This window comes from Archocentrus centrarchus, chromosome 4, assembly GCF_007364275.1.
Source record: "Archocentrus centrarchus isolate MPI-CPG fArcCen1 chromosome 4, fArcCen1, whole genome shotgun sequence".
NCBI classification, from domain to species: Eukaryota; Metazoa; Chordata; class Actinopteri; order Cichliformes; family Cichlidae; genus Archocentrus; species Archocentrus centrarchus.
This window is the reverse complement of record NC_044349.1, coordinates 13,486,263-13,504,896: the sequence shown is the minus strand read 5'-3', so window position 1 is coordinate 13,504,896 and position 18,634 is coordinate 13,486,263. Positions and strand designations below refer to the sequence as shown.

Here is an 18,634-nt window from a genome sequence, read left to right as displayed (position 1 = left end):
AGTGGTGATTACATTCAAGCAATACACGTGAGCTACACAAACCTACCTGAGCTCTCTTTGTAATGGTCACAGGTTTCAAAGTGAATCAGTCTGAGATCACTAAAGGTCAGCTGCTTTTGTGCTTATGGGATGGCAATTATTATTAAGGTCATAAAAAAGACAGTGTTGGTTTGAAATTTTGTTGATTTGGACTATTATTAGAATCATTGTTATCATAGGTTTGGCAGTAAATCAAGATGACAGCAAGATAGGTTTACTGATCCCCTCCTAGAACTAAGAAGTGGTCTGTGTGTACATGTTAATTAATTTCCTTCTTGCAAACAAAGGTGGACTCAGTGGCTATAAACTGCAAATAAAGCTCAGCCGACTCTGGTGACTCCTGCTTTCTCTCATTGGCTGGTCAAGACAAGGTATAGTCATAACAGAGTGTAGGCTATTTTTATTTTATTTGCCATCAAATCTGCATTTTGCTCTTGAGCTTCACAGTTTCTTTCTGTGTATACAGGAGATTTCAATATGTCACACCAGAATTAAATAACATCTGATCAACAGCCTCTCAACCAGCCTTTTTAAAATATTTTTTATAACAGAAACAGCTTGTGATTTAAGCCATTAAAGTGGGTGTATTTCAACATACAAGCCTTCCAATGCAGCTTTAATTCTGTTTGTAATAAATGAAAACACAAATTATTACTTTAATCAAATAATAAAAAATCTCCTGAGGCAAAGAGCCCCAGTTTGATTGCTGGCTACACAAAGCAAATATCCCAGACCTCCTACAACACAGACACTGAACAGGCTTTTAGAGGAGCCACATTAAGTTGGATTAGGAAAACCAATTAATAACTGCAATAGGTCTTCAGCCTCATATTGCTTCTAGATGGTTGTACAATAGCCAGACAACAAACTGAACCAAACCCTGTTCTGTTTTCATTCTCTAACTAGCCCTCAACTGCGAACCATTTTGATCATGTCTCATTACTGACGACATAGTTTTTGTTCCTTCATACTTTCTTTTAAGTATCTGATTTTTATGAGACAACAAGAAATCTGAGGATGCCAGGCATGAGCTGGAGGCTACTTATTGTCTGCTCCATGCTCTCTTTAGTTTCTGACAATTAAACTGATGTACCACTGTTAATTTGGAAATAACACAAAAATGATTAACATAACACAGCATTATCAGCGGCAGGGGGACTGTCTGCTGTCTGCAGCCAGAAGGCCTTCCTTTAAAACAGTAAGAAGAAATCCATCCTGTGCCTCTGTCTGACTAATCAGCACAGTGATTCCCCTTGACTCAACACACCAACAGATCTGCATCGCCGTGATGAATCACAGTCATTATGCTTACCGCCTCTTGTTTTGCTCCTAGAACTGATCTGTTGTCCATGCTTCTCATATTACCGGTCAAACTAAAACAATTACAGATATTACAGATGTATTATTTCTCTGTGAAGTGGCAAGGAGTGAAACAGGAAGAGGGGTAAACAGGCAAAGTGACAAGTTTCTCCAAAATAGCTTCATTTAAATAAATTACTCATACAGCTCACAGTAACACGTCGCTGCCAGAGAACTCAATACAGACAGTCATGTTTTTGTAATATCCTTTCTATAGGTTTCTCTCTGCATGATGCCTGAAAAATCTAACAAATATTTTATCATTAAAAAAGCTTTGTTTTTTTATTTGTAATCAGGAGGAAAATGCCCCTCTAAATTTAAATAAAAACAGAACAACATGATTTATATTTGTTGAAAACTAGATTTTTGAAAAAAAAAAAAAAAAAACCTAACTGAAACAATTTTGTGAACTTGGAAAACTAACTAAAATGAAATAAAACTATAAAGGAAATATCCTGCGTTTTAGTATCTGTTAGTTTGGTAAAAATTTTTATTACAACTGGTCTGATGGGGCATTGATGGATGTGTTTATTGAGACTGGCTTGTGTGGCAGGCAGGATTGGACCCCAGGATGCAGACTCACAAAAAATAGAACTTAAAGGTGGATTTATTGAGAAAATACAAGACACAAAAACTCAGCTAGACTGGAGCTGGACGGGTGCCAGAACTAAATACAAAACTACTGAGAAGGGACACACACACACAGCGAGGGAACACTGAAGACAACGCGACAAAGAACAGATGAAAACTGAGGGCTTAAATACACAATAGGTAATCAGGGCAAGAGGAAACAGCAGGGCACAGCAGGTGAAGCAAATGAAACTAATAACATAGGGGAATCAAAACTAAACACAAAGCACAGGGAACACAAGACTGGCAAAATAAAACAGGAAGTGACTAACCAAGGTACACGCAGACTAAATACAGGCGACTGGCACACAGACACGGGACAGAGACGTAGACTAGTCACAAAACTAGGAATAAAACTCAATATGAAAACACAGGAGGTCAGGGTCAAGACAAAATGACAAAACAGACAAGACCATAGATGCAGGGGAGACAGGGACAAAGGGAACAAGAGCATCAAAACAAACTGGGAAATAACAAAACTCAGGGAAAATAAAACTAAACACAAAACACTGGGCAGACAGCCCAGCCCTTGTTTTTGGAAACCAACTTGTAAATATCTTACTAGGGTTAGCACAGTATCCCTATTGATCAAATATACAACATATATCTTATTAGAGTCCCAGGCCTAGTCCTTCCATAATGTTTCTGGGTCCTAGTAACCAACATGTGGGACCTTAGGCCTCCGTACCGCAGGTCTAGAGACTGGTTGGTTGCAGTTTTTCAAATTTTACTGCCACTTGGTGGTTAGCTAGCAAGTGCTTGCAGACAAGTTGGCATGTAGCAACCAAAGCAATCACAAAAAGGTATTTGTCACAGCACTCTATTGGTGACCGATTTTAGTGGTGACAGCCAGCAACCTCCAGGAACCACTCGACAACCGGTTGAGGAATTTTTTCCTACTGATCAGAGGTCACCAGGGGGTCGCTGACTGGTCATTAGACCTGTGTCACCGAGGCTGTATTTTCAAAAATCTTTTTGTATTTATACTTGAAACTGTGCTTACTACCAATTAACAAAAGATGCTGAGCATAAAAAAAGTTGGTTAAAGAGGTTCTAAGAATCACTTTTATAACATAAACATCTAAAATCTACTGTTTATACAGTATCAGTCAAAAATGTCCAAACTTTTGACTGATACTGTATGTTAAATCAACCTAAATTAACAGCACTTATCATGCAATTCTCTCTTCTATATTCAGAATCAGAAAACTTTATTGTCCATTGTAAAGGAATGTCTTAAACATGGCTCTCGGTGTATACAAATAAGACCGTAAGATAAGAACATAAGACACAGTGAGGCGACAAACAAAGTCAAACCTGCAGCCCCAGATCGCTTTATGCAAAGTCTAGACTTTGCATAGGGATAAAATAATTTCCACATCAAAGATTTTATACCCAGCTGCTTTAATAGGGTTTCCTTTGTTAGTCATACTTAAGTCTGAAAGACTGTTTTTTTTTTTTTAAATTATGTGGCATCCAGAACTGCAGCATCCAACTGAGAATTATCCCAATTCAGTAGATTCAAGAAAAGATGTCTCTCATCTATCATCACATGTGAAGTGAAGGTCAAATGGCATGAATCATGACTTGTTTTGAAAGACATTGCTCATTCATTAAATGGCGGCATCATCATCATCATCTTGGTCGGATCTAATAATTCCTGGGAGATGAATGTTGCAAGTCATAACCCACCACACATACACGATTTACGAGTTAGTTTGAAAGCTGTTACCATCCTTTTAATCTCTCTGTATGGGAGTGTTATTAGCCTTAGCTATTAAATTAACATAACAGATTGGATCCTAAATGAAAATGATAGTTGCATGGTCATCCAGTGACATAACAGCATGTTTAGAAACTGTTGGCACAGGTGTGTGCCATCTGACAGTTCTCCTAGATGGCATAAAAATGAAAACAAGAAGGGAGGCATGTAATTTTCCTTTTATTCTACCACTTACAAGTGTCATTAAACAAATGAAACGGGACTCGTGCTCCAGTGTGAGGTCAGTGCAAAGGCAAAGGTACAAGTCCGTGTTTGAGAGAACTGTTTGGTAATTCATTGAGGTTTATCAAGTGCTCCTGCATTCATTTCTCTGACCTGTTGTACCATGACTGAATCAGTGGGCACTGTATACACACAGACAAGCAGCACTTTACTCATCTCAAGAGCTCAATCACCGAGCTATCGCTGCACTGCTGCCAGATGGATCAGAAACCCTATTTTCTGCTGTGACTGCCAGCTACTCAGAAATGCTTGGTCACCTCACAACCCACACTTCAGCACATAAAAGGGAAAACAGGCTTTAGGTTTTTCATAGTGATTACAATCAACTTAGACAAGAAAGTAACTTCCATTTCTTGCCATGCCATGAAGGACTCAAATCGTCAAATCATATTTCTAAATATTTATAGTCCTTGGGTTTATGCTTTGAATCAATAACCAGCGAACATACAGTATGTGTGCTGTAACCTTCTTGCTGTGAGGCAACAGAGCCTGCTGATGCTAAGATTTCACCGCCTGACTACGTCTTCTGTCACTGGAGAACTAATAAAAGAAATTCTTCACATCACAGATACCGACTGTTGACTCATTTAATTTTTCACTTTCTGTTTGTCTGGCAATTAAAATTAATTGTTGCAGGCTGACTGGGAAGCAAGCCACCATGGGTAAGCAGATATTTTAAGATAGCGCTTTTATTGAAGGCTTATATTACAATGTTATGCCGCATCACACATATGCCACAGTCACATTGTTGTTTAGGTTTTGGCAAGACAAAGACCAGGGGTAAAATGTGTAAATGCCATGCTTGATACTCATTTTTATTCCCTGTCTAAAAGGTCAGGACATCATGTGATTGTTTTATTGTGAAGTCATTGGCTTTACAAAGACTGTCTGTTCAAATGGTTAAAAAATAACAAATTCAGATGAGAATTTTTTTCTGTTGTAAGTTCCAAAACATGACCCTGTGTGTGGAAGATGATAAAACTAAAAAAAGAAAGGTGATAAAATAAAGGTTTGGACACAGCTTCTCATTCAATGTTTTTTTATTATTTAAAAATTGTTCATTTCATTCTTCCCTACTCTCTATCACTTCACCCGGCTTCACTTCTTCTTTGTCTGCTAACTGACATTTCAAAATTCTGAGAATAAAAGTCAGAATATTCGAATTTAATCTCAGAATTTTTTACTTTTTTTCTCAGAAGGTTAATTAGGGCCACTGGGATTTTTGTTTTTCTCTAGAATTCTCAGCGTTAAGTCAGTTCTTCTAGATGAACGTTTGACATTTTAAGTTGACATTTTTTTGAAGGTCATGAATTAATCATCACGTTTTTTTATAATAACTTTTGTAATAAACAAAATCTGTTGACGGAAAATAAGGGTTTCATGGAAAAACGTTATCTTTTCTCAGTATAAATTAATAAAAGCATGATTGCTTCCTTTCCTTTGCATTTATTAATTTCCCAAAGCAAATTAAATATAGCCGCCTTAATTTTCTTGATAAATGAAATGCATGAGTGAATCAATCTGTTGACAATGTATGAGTCATAACTACACACATATTTCCAAAGTATAGCTTCAAGGTAATTTATGTTTCAACACTTGAAAATGAAAGCGCCACTCAGACTAAGGCCTGACAGAGAGACATTTAGTGCTCTTTTGCAGGAAATTAGGGCAGTGATTAACTTATCTGTGAAAGCATTACAGCATCATTAAACACCACATCCTGAGTAAAATTAACAAACAAGTTTATCAAGCAGGCAGCAGCGGCAGTTTCCGAGAAACACCTGACCTCTTCTCTGCCACCGGCGACAGGACTGCCTGGGAAACGGGAAAGAACTGCCGACTCTGCATGTGTCTTACCACCGACTGTTGGCAAGAGCACTGTAAGCAAGAAGGCAACAATCATTTGTTAAATGGATGCACCGTCACGTCACAGCTACACATCTAGTTTCGAGCTAACAATTCTTCCAGGCTGAAAGTTTATCTACATAAAATAATGCTGCAGAAATAAAGGTTTATACTGTGCTTGCAATAAATTAGGAAATGGCTGCACTTTCATCATTTGTAACATTATGGTTACCATGAAATCAGAGGAGGAGGAGAGTTTAAGGATGTTTGATCTCCCAGAGCTAAACTGTGTGTTTGCTGCACTGGCCAAGCACACACCCTGTCCATTACTGGAAAGTGAATCCTGGGATGTAATTAGATTCAGTTAGCTGCTAAGTTTAATTATATCTTGACAAGTGTATACCCATTGACCAAGCAGTTCTCTATTAGTTGCTTTGCAGTCCAAATGTGATGGCAAGACAAGATGGCAAAAGTCAGTGCGCGTTTTGTTCTTTAAGAAACAGCTACAGCTGCTAATTCCCCTGAATAATACACATTTTTCTGGGGAATTAGCACAGACAGTATTTAGCTTTAAGATACTGGCCTCATTTCTATGTGTAACACATAAATACCAACTGTAACTCTGGAAGAGAAAGTGAATAAGTGTTTTTTTCTTTTTTCTGGAAACATTCTAGATAAATATTAAAATTAATGTTTCTTTGTCTGGTCTCAAACTAGATACACCATCATGATGTTGATTTTAATGACAAATATATAGACATTATGTAACTAAAAGCATAATAATAAAAATGAGAATAATTGGATCCCTGTATTGCCAAAGCCAGCCAAACAGTTCAATAAATAAATAAATAAAATGGAAACTGATCTGATCATCAGGAATCAAGATGAGTAACCACTTGAAAGAACACAGATGTGATCCCAAACCTGAGAAGCAGTGCCACTGTTTGTCTTTATCATCAGGGACTACTATTAAATGTCAGCAAACATGTCTGTCTATTCAGTGAGCTCCAGGTTGTTTTGCTGGTAAATTAATTGAATGTGTGGCTCCGTCGTAAGCAAAGACAAAATGAGAGGAGTGGCCTCTGCCATGCTTTATTCTACTGAGGGTAAATTGAATCCATTATGCCTCACGAGTCTCTGAAGAAACTTAATAGCCAGCTGCACTTTAATAATCACTGCAGGCAAAGAGGTGCATCTTGATGTCTTGGGACATTTTTAATTCAACTTCCTTTCAAATAAATTTGCAATGTGTGTTTTCTGTGCAGTGGATTAATGCAATTAAATATATGACAAGGTAGACAACATACTGCACCACGACACAGATGCAACAATTAAACATCAGCATATAAAAGTGCAGATACCGTGAGATGCTTGGAAGTTGGGGATTACTGTGTAATTCATAAAACTTAAAAAAAATAATGTCACCCACAACAATGAGGGTACCAGGATACAGCTGATCTGTGATGCTCTGTATTTTGAAAAAAGTTAATGGACAATATCTGCATAAACTTGTTAACTCATTTCACTTCCTCCCTCACCTTTCTTCTTTTTGCAACTCTGGGTACATTCCCCTCATTTATCTGGCAAGCTCTGCCACAAGTGTCATAATGTAATGTGTCCGGTTAAGTCATTCGTCAGAGGAATCTGTTTAGAAGGCCTGCATGCTTTAATTTAAAAAAATTATATCTGCAAGAGGAAGAGATTACATCCATTACTGCATTGATATTTCATTCAACCCCTATCCAATGTGGACAGTGCAGCAGATAACATTACAGGAAAATCATTCACAGGTCACAAAAGTACTAAAATTGGTACTTATATATTTTTATGATTACTTTTTTGATAAAAGCCATTAGACATTTGAAAATTCTAGCTGGTGATCATTTTCAAAACAGCTGTCAACAAAGGCAAGAATATATATAAATGCATTAGTCAACTTTAGTCTGAAATGAGCTATGGGCCCCCAAAATCATGTTTATGGTAGCTCAGGATTTACAGCAGGCTGTCTAGTATTCAGAAGGTTGGGAATTTGATCCCCAGCTCATATATCCATATGTTTTGTCTTTGGGCAAGATACTGAACCCCAAATACTGCCATACCACCCTGAACCTGCCGATCTCGTCTGTTCTTGGAAGCTACGCAGGGTCGGGCATGGTTAGTACTTCGATGGGAAACCACCTGGGAATGCCAGATGCTGTAAGCTTGGGGTGGCTGTAGCTCAGGAGGTAGAGCAGGTCACCTACTGATCGGAAGGTTGGCGGTTTGATTCCTGGCTAATCCAGGCTGCATGCCAATGTATCCTTGGGCAAGATACTAACCCCAAGTTCCTCTCCGACGCAACCATTGGAGTGTGAATATGTGTGAATGTTAGATAATAAAAGCACTTAGCTTAGTTAATCATGGAAGTGCTTGTATGAATGGGTGTGAATGGGGTAAATGTAAATGTGTTATAAGCGCTTTGAGTGCTCAGACAGAGTAGAAAAGCTCTATATAAGAACTAGTCCATTTACCTAATACTCACACAAAAAATGTACAGTTTACAGTCCATTTACCAAGATCCAATCTAGGAGAGGGCAGGACATAGAGAACACTAACTAACTAACCCTATGAACAAATAGCTGGGCAGACCAGCTATATGCAACTCATTGGCTTGCAGTAAGAAGGTTCAAGGTTTAATTTGTCCTAAGATCTACTTGTCAGGTTAACTGGTGATTATAATGTGGCTGACGGTTTGACTTTAAATGATTATCTGTCTTTCTTTGTTAGCCTGTTAAATAATAAAAATGATGATATAAAAAAAAGTTGATGACAGGCTGTGACAGCACAACAGAGTCCTCTTCCCTCATCACCGTGTGTGTGTATATATTACCTCAGTCTCTCCTCGTCCTTTGTCGCGCCTTCCCCTCACGTTGTTTCCTCCCTCGTTCCATGTCTTCGCTTTAGTCTCTGAGTTTTTGCATTTCTGGCTCCAGCCCAGCCTTGTTTTGTATTTTGTGTATTTTTCCCAGTGAGCTCTGCAATGAAGCTGACTTCAGTTCATTCTCTGTCCTCTGAGTCCTGCACTTGGGTCCTACTCTGTCTGCCACACAGCTGTTTTGTGACAGAAACATGTAATTACAATTTTTTTGTTTTGTTGAGACAAAGAAGCTCTGAAGACATTTTTAAGAGATAAATTTGACTTACTTATAGTCAGAAGGATTAAAAAAAAGGTCAAGAATAAAACCTCTAAAATCTAATTCTGAAATAATATTCTGGACTAAAACAGCTGTTTCTTTCTATTGGAAAATTTGGCTAATGGGATTTTTCAAATTACTGGCTCCAAAGGGACAAACATGCAAATTTTGGTGCTTATATCCACTTTCAAAAGATTGTTTCAGTTATCTGCTGCACTGGGGCTTTTATCGAAGCCAAATAACAACAGGAGACCCAGAAAGTACCAAAGTGTTAGAAGCAGAAGGCTCCAGCATCCTGACCCTAATTATTATTAGCTAACATCTTTGGTGAAAAGAAAAAGAAAAAAAAAAAACTCAAAGACTGAACCGAGTCTCTGTGGACCACTCTGATTGTCTCGCTGATGGTGTGGAGGAAAGATTCCGGCTGCTTCGCATTGCTTCTGTCAGCTTTTCAATAGTCTGCAGAGATAATGAATCGATGTTCCTGCCACTGAACATTCATCTTTACCTTTTACAATAACAAATCTTTTCCAAGCACTACTGACTATTATATTAGCAATTTACTGATACTCCGTAAAAATTAGACACTAATGAATTCATCTCTTGGCCCAAAAGAGCTTTTGTTAGAATAACTGTATTATAAAGAGCAGAGAAATGCTCAGTGAACTGAAATTCCCAAGGTAATGTGTTTGTAGCACAATCAGCCTCCTTCCTTGAAATGAAAGAAAAAAAAAAAAAACCCACAACACATTAGCTGTTATCGCATGGTAAAACACGATCCATCAGCAGGCTCTAATTTCACTGGAAAATCATCCCCTGCAGGGATCGCAGTGGTTAAATGGTGTTGATTAAGTAATGGAACTTGATTAATGCAACATCCACATAATAAGTGGCACCTGCAGGTCAGCTCATATAGCAGGTATGAAACACAACAACATTACTTTCACTAATCCTCCCTTTAGTGATGCAGCCATTCTGCTTTGGGTCTTCTATTAACATGAGACTGGTTAGGTAACATTTAATTCTTCTATCAAGGAAGCCGCCCCCTCCTCTGATAACCTAGTGGGTAACCCTTCATGCCATTAACACTGGAAACCAGGGCTCCATAGCAACGGGTGTAATTTCTCACTATCACCCCATAAGAAGTGCTTTCAAAGCAGCCCATTCCCGTTTCAAGTTGACCAGTTCTCCAGATCACAGTTTCTTTTCTCACTACTCATGGCCTGGAGAGTGGAACCACGGGTAATGTATGAACACAGTGCAGACCTAATAACACGAGAACATCCTGCAGCCACAAAGCCAACAATCCGTTCCCTTTGGAAGCCGACGTGCCTGCATCAACAGGACTGTGCTGCTGAAGACCCCTCGAGGAAGACAGTGAAGCCCTATTTGCTAATTCATTGTAATTCAGCCTGAAGCACAGCCTTCAGCCTAACAAATAATTTAATCTGCCATGTCCATCTAGCCACTGCCTTTCTGTGCCATTTATGAGCCTGTCAGCAAGACCCCAGTTACATATATTAAAAGGCAGACCTGAGTATGAGGTGAATTTCAGTTATGCTAAGAAGCCTAAGAAATGAATTCAAGCCCAAGAGTTGTCATTCAAAACATCACTTTTGCTAAGAGGCTTAAAGCTTGAAAGCATTGTGTCTCTTAAAGTCTTTGGACTATTTCAGAGAAAATTATTGAACTTCCAAAGGGTGGCAAATACACTAAGCAGCCACTTTATTAGGTACATCTTGTTACAGTAGCATTCTGTTGGACCCACTTTTGCCTTCAAAACGGGAACTGATTTAATTGTTCCTGGCTTTGATTCAACAAGTGATAGAGTAGTAAAGTTAATCAAGAGATGTCCTTTCTGATTTCACCTTTAACTTACACCCTGTGTTGCACCCTGTGTTGCATTTGACACCTTCAGTTTGGAGGTGTCAAACTGGGAAGTGGATAATGAATAGCATTTATGTTATGCTTAGTCATGGGGAGTCAGGGGTTTTGGAACTTGATCTACACTCACAGGACACTATATTGGGTTAACCTTGTTAGTGTTCAATAATGGACCTACTTTTGCTTTCAGAACTGTCTTAATTCTTCGTGGCACAGATTCAACAAGGTGCTGGAAACATTCCTCAAAGATTTGGGGCCATTATGACATGACAGCAACACACAGCTGCTGCACATTTGTCAGCTTTCCTGTTCCACCATATCCCAAAAGTGCTCTACTGACTGAGATCCAGTCCGATTTAGTGGAGGCCATTTGAGTACAGTGAACTCACTCATGTTCAGGAAACCAGTTTGAGATTATTCGAGCTTTGTGACATGTCGTGTCATCCTGCTGGAAGCAGCAATCAGAAGATGGGTACACTGTGGTAATAAAGAGATGGACATGGTCATCAGCATTACTCTGGTAGGCTGCGGTGTGTAATGGATGCTCAGTTGGTACTAAGGAGCCCAAAGTGTGCCGAGAAAATATTAAAAAATTTGAAAAATCACCTTCTGATGCTCGGTTTGAACCTCAGCAGGTCGTGTTGACCTGCAAATGTGCTAAATTACTGCCACATGACTGGCTGATTAAATTATTTGCATAAACGAGCAGGTGAAGAGGCGTACGTAACAAAGAGGGTAACAGCTGTGGTCTGATTTCAACTATATTGATAAGTAAAATGATGGTGCAGAGAGAAATTTAGAAGCAACACTAACACTCTTATCTGTCATTGATGGAAGACAGCAAACCAAGAAAGAGCTCTACCTGTCACAAGAGAGATCCACTAGCAGAGTATTATTCTACACATCATTTTTACAAGGTGCTTTTGAAAAAGAAAAAAAAAAGCTGCTGAAGAGCTATAAAGAATTGCTAAATCTAGCAGCAAACTTGCTAAGTTGGCGACAGCGAGTTGAAATGAAGTGTGACGATCACAGCCGTTAGAGAGATAAATGTCAGCCAGCTAAAACTGACACGGTTTATATTTTCACATAAAATGGAACAAATGAATACCTGAAATCCAAAGCTGAAAAATAACTATCTAATAAAAAGATCTAATATTTGGGTACAGCTGTTATAACCATGTATCCATAGAGATTCGAGCATTGAGAGAGTCACCAAAAAATCAAAGTGTGGTCTACTGACTCATTTTTACTGATATCTTTTTACATTTTTTTTAAACCGCAGGCTCAAATACACAAAACAGGTGACTTCATAACTCATTAGGTTTTATATTGGGTCTTACATAAATTTTTAACCCACGTGTGTTGTGGATGATTTATATTTAAAAGTAATCTGAGTCATCCGGAATGATCCACAATCAGAGGCATTCTGGGACAAAAAAAAAGGAAATGCGTATTCAGAGCAGGATAAAGGCAGTGCCAGCGGTGTTGTCGTTGGTGGCTATAAAGCTGGCTGACTCACTGCTCTGACTCCTACCTACAGCTGAACCTGTTTGCATTTTCGCCATCATCATTCAGAGATGAGCAGCTGGAGCAGACGGCATTCACACCGGCAGGATAGTTTGGGGAACGAACGGACACGATAAAAGCAGCAGGCCTACAGTGAGGGTGAAGGAAGGGCTTGAGTGGGAAGCCGAGGTAAGACAGCAGCAGGATTCATTGTCCAGTCCACTCTGCAGTAACTCTACTATACAGTACAGTGAGCTTGGACAGTTCATTTCTATTTATAATTTGTTTCCACACATGCTTACACACACACACACACAAGCACGCATGCACACACACACACACACACACACACACACACACACACACACACACACACACACACACACATGCACACACACACACACACACACACACACACACACACACACACGCACACACGCACGCACGCACGCACGCACGCACGCACATATACTGTATCCCAGCCAAAGTAGATCTTTGCCAGTCTGTGCACATAGTATATTCTTCTTCTATATCCTACTATAATTTTCTTTTTTCTTTTGGGGCATTTTTTTTTTGGACCTCTGAGGTCTGGTACTTACAAATTGATGTGGCTTCACTGAGCACAGCCAGAAAAGAATTTCCAGTCTGTTTTACAGATGAGTCTTTATTGAACTTTCATCATCATTTTGTCAGCAATGTCAGACTGTGACCCAAAAGAAATGGCTGTCATGTTTGTAGCCTTTTTATCTTTCTATCTATTCATAATGAATCATGTTTAATTTAGCTGCTCTCACACTGGGGTTGTCACAATACTAGAAATTCAAACTTGATACAGATACCCAGGGAAATGCTTAATACTCAATAGCATTGTCTATACTATTTGTGGGTTACATTAACAGTCTATTAATGTTACAGACAGGCAGAATTGATAACATTTACTCCCTAGCTCCTAAATTAATAATAGCCATAGCCTCTAGCCACTACCTTAATGGCAACTTAACTGCTAATGTAGATAATTGCTAATAGTTAAACAGCTAATGTTAACACTTACTGTACGATAACTGCTGAATGTTGTTGAAACGGGAGCTTTACTGACCTCATGAAATTCCTCATTTAGACCAGGATATCAGTCTTTAAGATGCTTCACAGAGTTTCTTGTGCTGCTTTTCACGTGTTCAGCTGCTGGTGCGGGGAGGGGCTGTGTGCCTGCATATCTGCAGCAATGCTGTGTGAAGTTGTGTGCCAGCTGAAGGACCCGAAGACAGCATTGTTGGTATCAATACTACTCCAAGTGAGTATCTAATCTGATAGTAGTTTTCAGCATCAATTAGTATCCAAGTATCCAGCACAAAAAGCCCCACCCCTCCACCCTTGTAAATAAGGAAGCAGCTAGTATTTGAGTATCTTTTTTATTTTTAAAACAATTCTACTCAGTACATATGCTGCCTATGGTGCCTACGGTCAACAACCACAGGCTGGAAGCAGCCTAAATTTGAGAATTTGAAGCAAGATCTGCACACAAGTGCATGTTGTTCACTTGTGTGCAGATCTAATCAGACAAGGAAAAATTATCTTTTGTGGCAGAAATTGAATCATTAATGATTACGGCGAGGAGCTGATGACAAATGTTCAGATGAGAATGAGAGATGAAACAGGAACAAGCACCTAATAATAAGTCGGGCAGGTGTTTACTATCTCTTTTAAATGATTGCAAGTGCAGGGAGAAATTTCCTAGTGTTACCCCAAAGCATGTTAAGCATCAAATTAATCTAAATTCAGCTGCAGCATGTCAACACATGAACCAAATCTTGCATTAAGCATGGATGCACGTGTACATATATACTCACCTGTTTGAATTTTGGTTAGGCCTAAACTGTGGGGCATGCCTGAACTAAACCTCTCACTGTATTTGTGGTGCTGATGCCTGTTGGAGTTTTTTAATGGAATTATCTAAAAAATAATATGGCTTGTATGTATAGTCCAGACTATCCAGTGACTCCATACTCCAGTTTTGATGTGTGAGATTAGTATTTAGCAGATACTGGTGCTAACCAAGCTTAAAAGCATTAGCTGGTAAAGTAGCACTCCACCCTGAAGTTAAGACTTCAAAAATCCATGAGTCCACAAACCAATTGTCGCTACATCTGTCTTCAACACACAACGTACAGTACAGATCTTACTCCAGCGTTTCTCTGTCTTGTTACAGAAACAATTGTTTTTGGTGATTATCTTCTCATTTTCTTGGTGCACTACCAGGGGACAAAAAAAATACAGCACTTCAGCTTGTGTGTGAAAAAGCTCTGAGGCGAGACGAGCCGCCGCATTGCTTGTTGACAGCGAGTGGCGTCTGGGGAACAAAGCTGAACTGACAGCGGTTTTCATGCCTGTTCAGCTCTGTTGCAACCAATCACCAAGATATTTTGTGGACTTTATATTTCAGCTTTTTCTTTTCTATAAGAAACTCGGAAAACCAAAGGTCAGTGCGTGTCGCATAAAGACGCCAATGTTTCTCTACAGTCTTGTTAACGCTGGAAAGAGACTAAACTACCATGGCACTAAATCTCTACAGAGAAAATGAAATAGTAATGAACAAAAAATGAGTTTTGCAAAAATAATTTCAAATAAAATACATTTTACAAGGCTCTCAAGTTTAGAGCTTTTTCATTTCTTCTCCTTGGGTTAAAAGCACATCCTGGGGGCTCTTTTCAACCTCAATACAGTAAAGTCCCTCAAATATAGGTGAGGCACAAACCCCACACATCAGTCTCTCCCCTGGCTGTCTTTGGGTACAAACAAGTGAGGAGAGGAAGTCAGAACCTTTCCCCAGCCTGACCAAGGAGGGTTACAGAGCAGTTCGGTGTTAGCTAAATCCTCCCTCCTCCATCATTCCTAAAAAGTGAAAGGTGCAGAACACAAAGTCAAGCCTGAAGAACAGGTAGGCAGCTTGTGCAGGAGACACCCACTCAGCCACAGAGCATTATTTCGTGGGCTGAATAATCCAAAACGCCTCTCAGTACCATGATCAAAAGTGCAACCTTATATTTTATTTTGTTATATGTAAAGAATCAGATTAAGATCAGTAACTGAGAGGAAATTATTCAAGAATTGCATGTTACATGTTTTTATGAACTTGTGATAAGAGCATGATTTCATGTTTCCCGAGGATACAGCATCAAAGACCCCAATAATCACCTCTGAAACCCTCCTACATATACACAACTTCGTAACAGGACAGAAACAGCCTGAAACTAAAAGTCATATGAGCCTGATCTCTGAAATGTTCACAAGGATACAATTTATGCACATTTTCCTCAACACAATCTCACACAAACAGCATACAAAGTACCTTTAAAAAAAAAAAAAAAAAAAAAATCTCTCCAACACCACAGACCATTTTGCAGGTCCACATTTGAATTTGAAGACAGCAGTCTTCAAATAAAATTATAAAGAGAAATAAAACAGGACCAGGTTTCACATTTTGTATATGTTAATGATATATTTTAAGTGATATTATTTAGTATCAATAATGACACTGAAGGGAGATTTCAGGGCCCTAATATATTTATGACACATGTGTTACAGACAATCTATCCAGTTAATATTTTTTTAAAACACATCTTTTTAGCTTGGCATTTGTTTGTTTTTATTATTCTTTGTCCTGTTGTGAAGCACTTCGTAACACCTGTTTTGAGAGGTGCTATATAAATAAAGCTTTACTTACTTACTTACTTACTTAATATCTTTGCACTGTGTGTTTGACAGTCTGACAATCATCATCTGTTTATGTCAGCAGGGTTCAAGGTTTTGGTGGCAAACACCACTGAGGCAAAACAGACCCCTCCACCCCCACTCCCACGCCCCGGCACTGCTAACAGGCAGCAAAGACCGGTGGCCTCGCGTCATCTCTGCTGAGCTACATAAAGAGGAAGGTGGCAAATTGTGCACTTGCGAGAAATGCTTATCACAAGTTACACCGTTTCATTTTAGCTTCATAGATTATCAATAGACTTTGATAAGACTTTGGTTTGCGGTTCTCTTCTGAACCCTGAAAATTAAACTAACGACACGTCATAGCGAGCATACGTAAGTTATTTCATCATATTATAAGTCACAGTAACTCTTTTCGTCGCTTAAGTGGGTGTTATGAACTTTCTGGGCTTTTCAAGTTGACTACCATCCCCGTAACATTTGGAAACTCTCTTAGCGAGCAATTAATTCACCTGCGTTTACTTCAGACACTTCGGAGAGTAAAGGGGGTTACCGTTTCAGCGAGGAGGGCCAGGACATCCGCGGTTTCTTCAGTCCGGGACGGAGCTTCTCCAAGGTCCGGTTGCGGCACAGGTAGCGCTCGGTGTCCGAGTTGAAGCGCTGTTTGATGCGTATGTGAGTCCTGGGCTGCCGCCACAGATGTTTGGGCGGCTTGGCGAGACCGGCTCCCTCTCTGCTCAGCGTGGCGCACTCCATATTCTACTTTTACGGGTTCACACGATTTTAAAAAGCGACTTCTGAAGGAAAACGGATTCAAAGAAAAGCGTAAAGCTCGTCTGCGAGGACTGCCTGCGAGACTGTGAGGAGGAAACCACGCGCTTCAGAGCGGCGCGCGCGGCGTCATGGTTCACTGCTGTCCACGAGCCGGAGTGCTGAAACGACTGTGAGCCTCGCAGTAAGTACCAGCTCCCTCCCCCTCTCTCTTTCCTCCTTATTCCTCCCTCCCTCTTTTCCTCTCAGTTTCTCCCTCCTTTTATCGCGCTCTCCTCCCGCTCTCTCTCTCCATCCTCACCTCTAACTGTGCTTCTCTCGACCAGCTTCCTCCTGTCATCTCCATCTGTTTCCCTGTCTGTCGCTCTTATCTGTCAAACCGCCAATCATCAGCATTACACAACATTGTCTTATCTTTACTGTATTTACTGTGGCAGAGCAAGACTGTTTGTTAATGAATAGTAATTAATTTTTGGAAAATCTATCTTTTGTATCATATATTTTGCCAGAGATGCGAAAGAGTCAGTTCTTGGGATTTTTACTCTTTAATCAAAGCAGCACTGGTTAAACATATTTCATTAACAATGGCTCATTGAATCATCATGTACAAGTCCTCCAACTAATAAATAAAGGCAAACCAGTATCTAACTGAATGGAGAAATGGTTGCAGGTTGGGATATAGCCTATAGTTTAATGCCTATAGTTTAGCTTCCATGGGTACCCTACATCTCATTACTATCTGGAAGATTGGGCCGCATTTTACAAATGCAAATAAAATTCAGCTTTATAGGCACCACAGGAAAACAGCACAGGGCTGGCTCAAATTACAGGATGTCACCAAACCCACTTATTATTATTATGTAGGAAAACTAGGGGCTGTATCATTAGCTAACGAGCTGTTTATACAGGCAGGATTTTCAGTCTGAAAAAAAATATTATTACATTACAAAGACCACCCTTTTATAATTAATGCCTGGACAGCATACACATGTTTCTAGATGTTCAAACATGAACATGGTCAGCTTTCCTGTCTAAGAGGAGAGCGGGGAGATACCGGTGCTAAGGAAATACACAAGCACACGCACTCACACTCATGACCTTTCAGTGACAGCATTCTAACTGTTGTTGCAATTACCAGGCTTTTTTCTTTAAACAGGAGAGGGATTTCATTATCACCAGAAGCTACAAAATACACACATTTATGTCACACAGACAGGCTGTCTTGTCTGCTGTTTACCAGCACTGACCATACCAAAACACTGACCACAACTGACCACATGAGAGGAATGTGCTACAGATTATTCTGCTTGCTGAAGAAAGAAAGAAAGAAAGAAAGAAAGAAAGAAAGAAAGAAAGAAAGAAAGAAAGAGGCAAATGTCTAAGTGCTGAGTTTGACTCATGTAATTTCCTTTAATGAAACAGAAACAGCTGCTCAAATCAAGACGCCAGACCTCGTTTCTTGTATTAAATTAACAAGAAAAAAAAAGAAGAAAAAATGCTGCACAATTCTTTAAAAACAAACTTTTGATTAGAAGCAAAAAAAAAAAAAAAAAATTAAACTAAAGTACTGTGCAGAAGTCTTGAGCCACCACTCATTTCTTTATATTTTTATTTTAGGTGCAGCAATTTATTAAAATGTGAAAACATACAAGGAAATACAATATATAAAGTAAAAACAAGTTTGTACAATTCTAGCAAACCTAAAAGTCATTAT

General features: G+C 39.3%; 1 protein-coding gene across 3 annotated transcripts in view; it reads right to left on the bottom strand.

The window, feature by feature from the left end:
• pde4cb (phosphodiesterase 4C, cAMP-specific b) overlaps window positions 1–18,634 on the bottom strand; it is a 107,035-nt gene that overhangs the window by 67,054 nt on the left and 21,347 nt on the right. The window contains exon 1 of one of the 3 annotated variants that reach the window (XM_030726987.1): window positions 16,703–17,002. The exons of the other annotated variants lie outside the window; for them this stretch is intronic. Within the exon in view, the coding sequence (XP_030582847.1) occupies window positions 16,703–16,905 (203 nt within the window). The 5' untranslated portion in view covers window positions 16,906–17,002. Of the gene's footprint in view, window positions 1–16,702; window positions 17,003–18,634 lie in introns of those variants that run through there. 3 annotated transcript variants of the gene reach the window in all.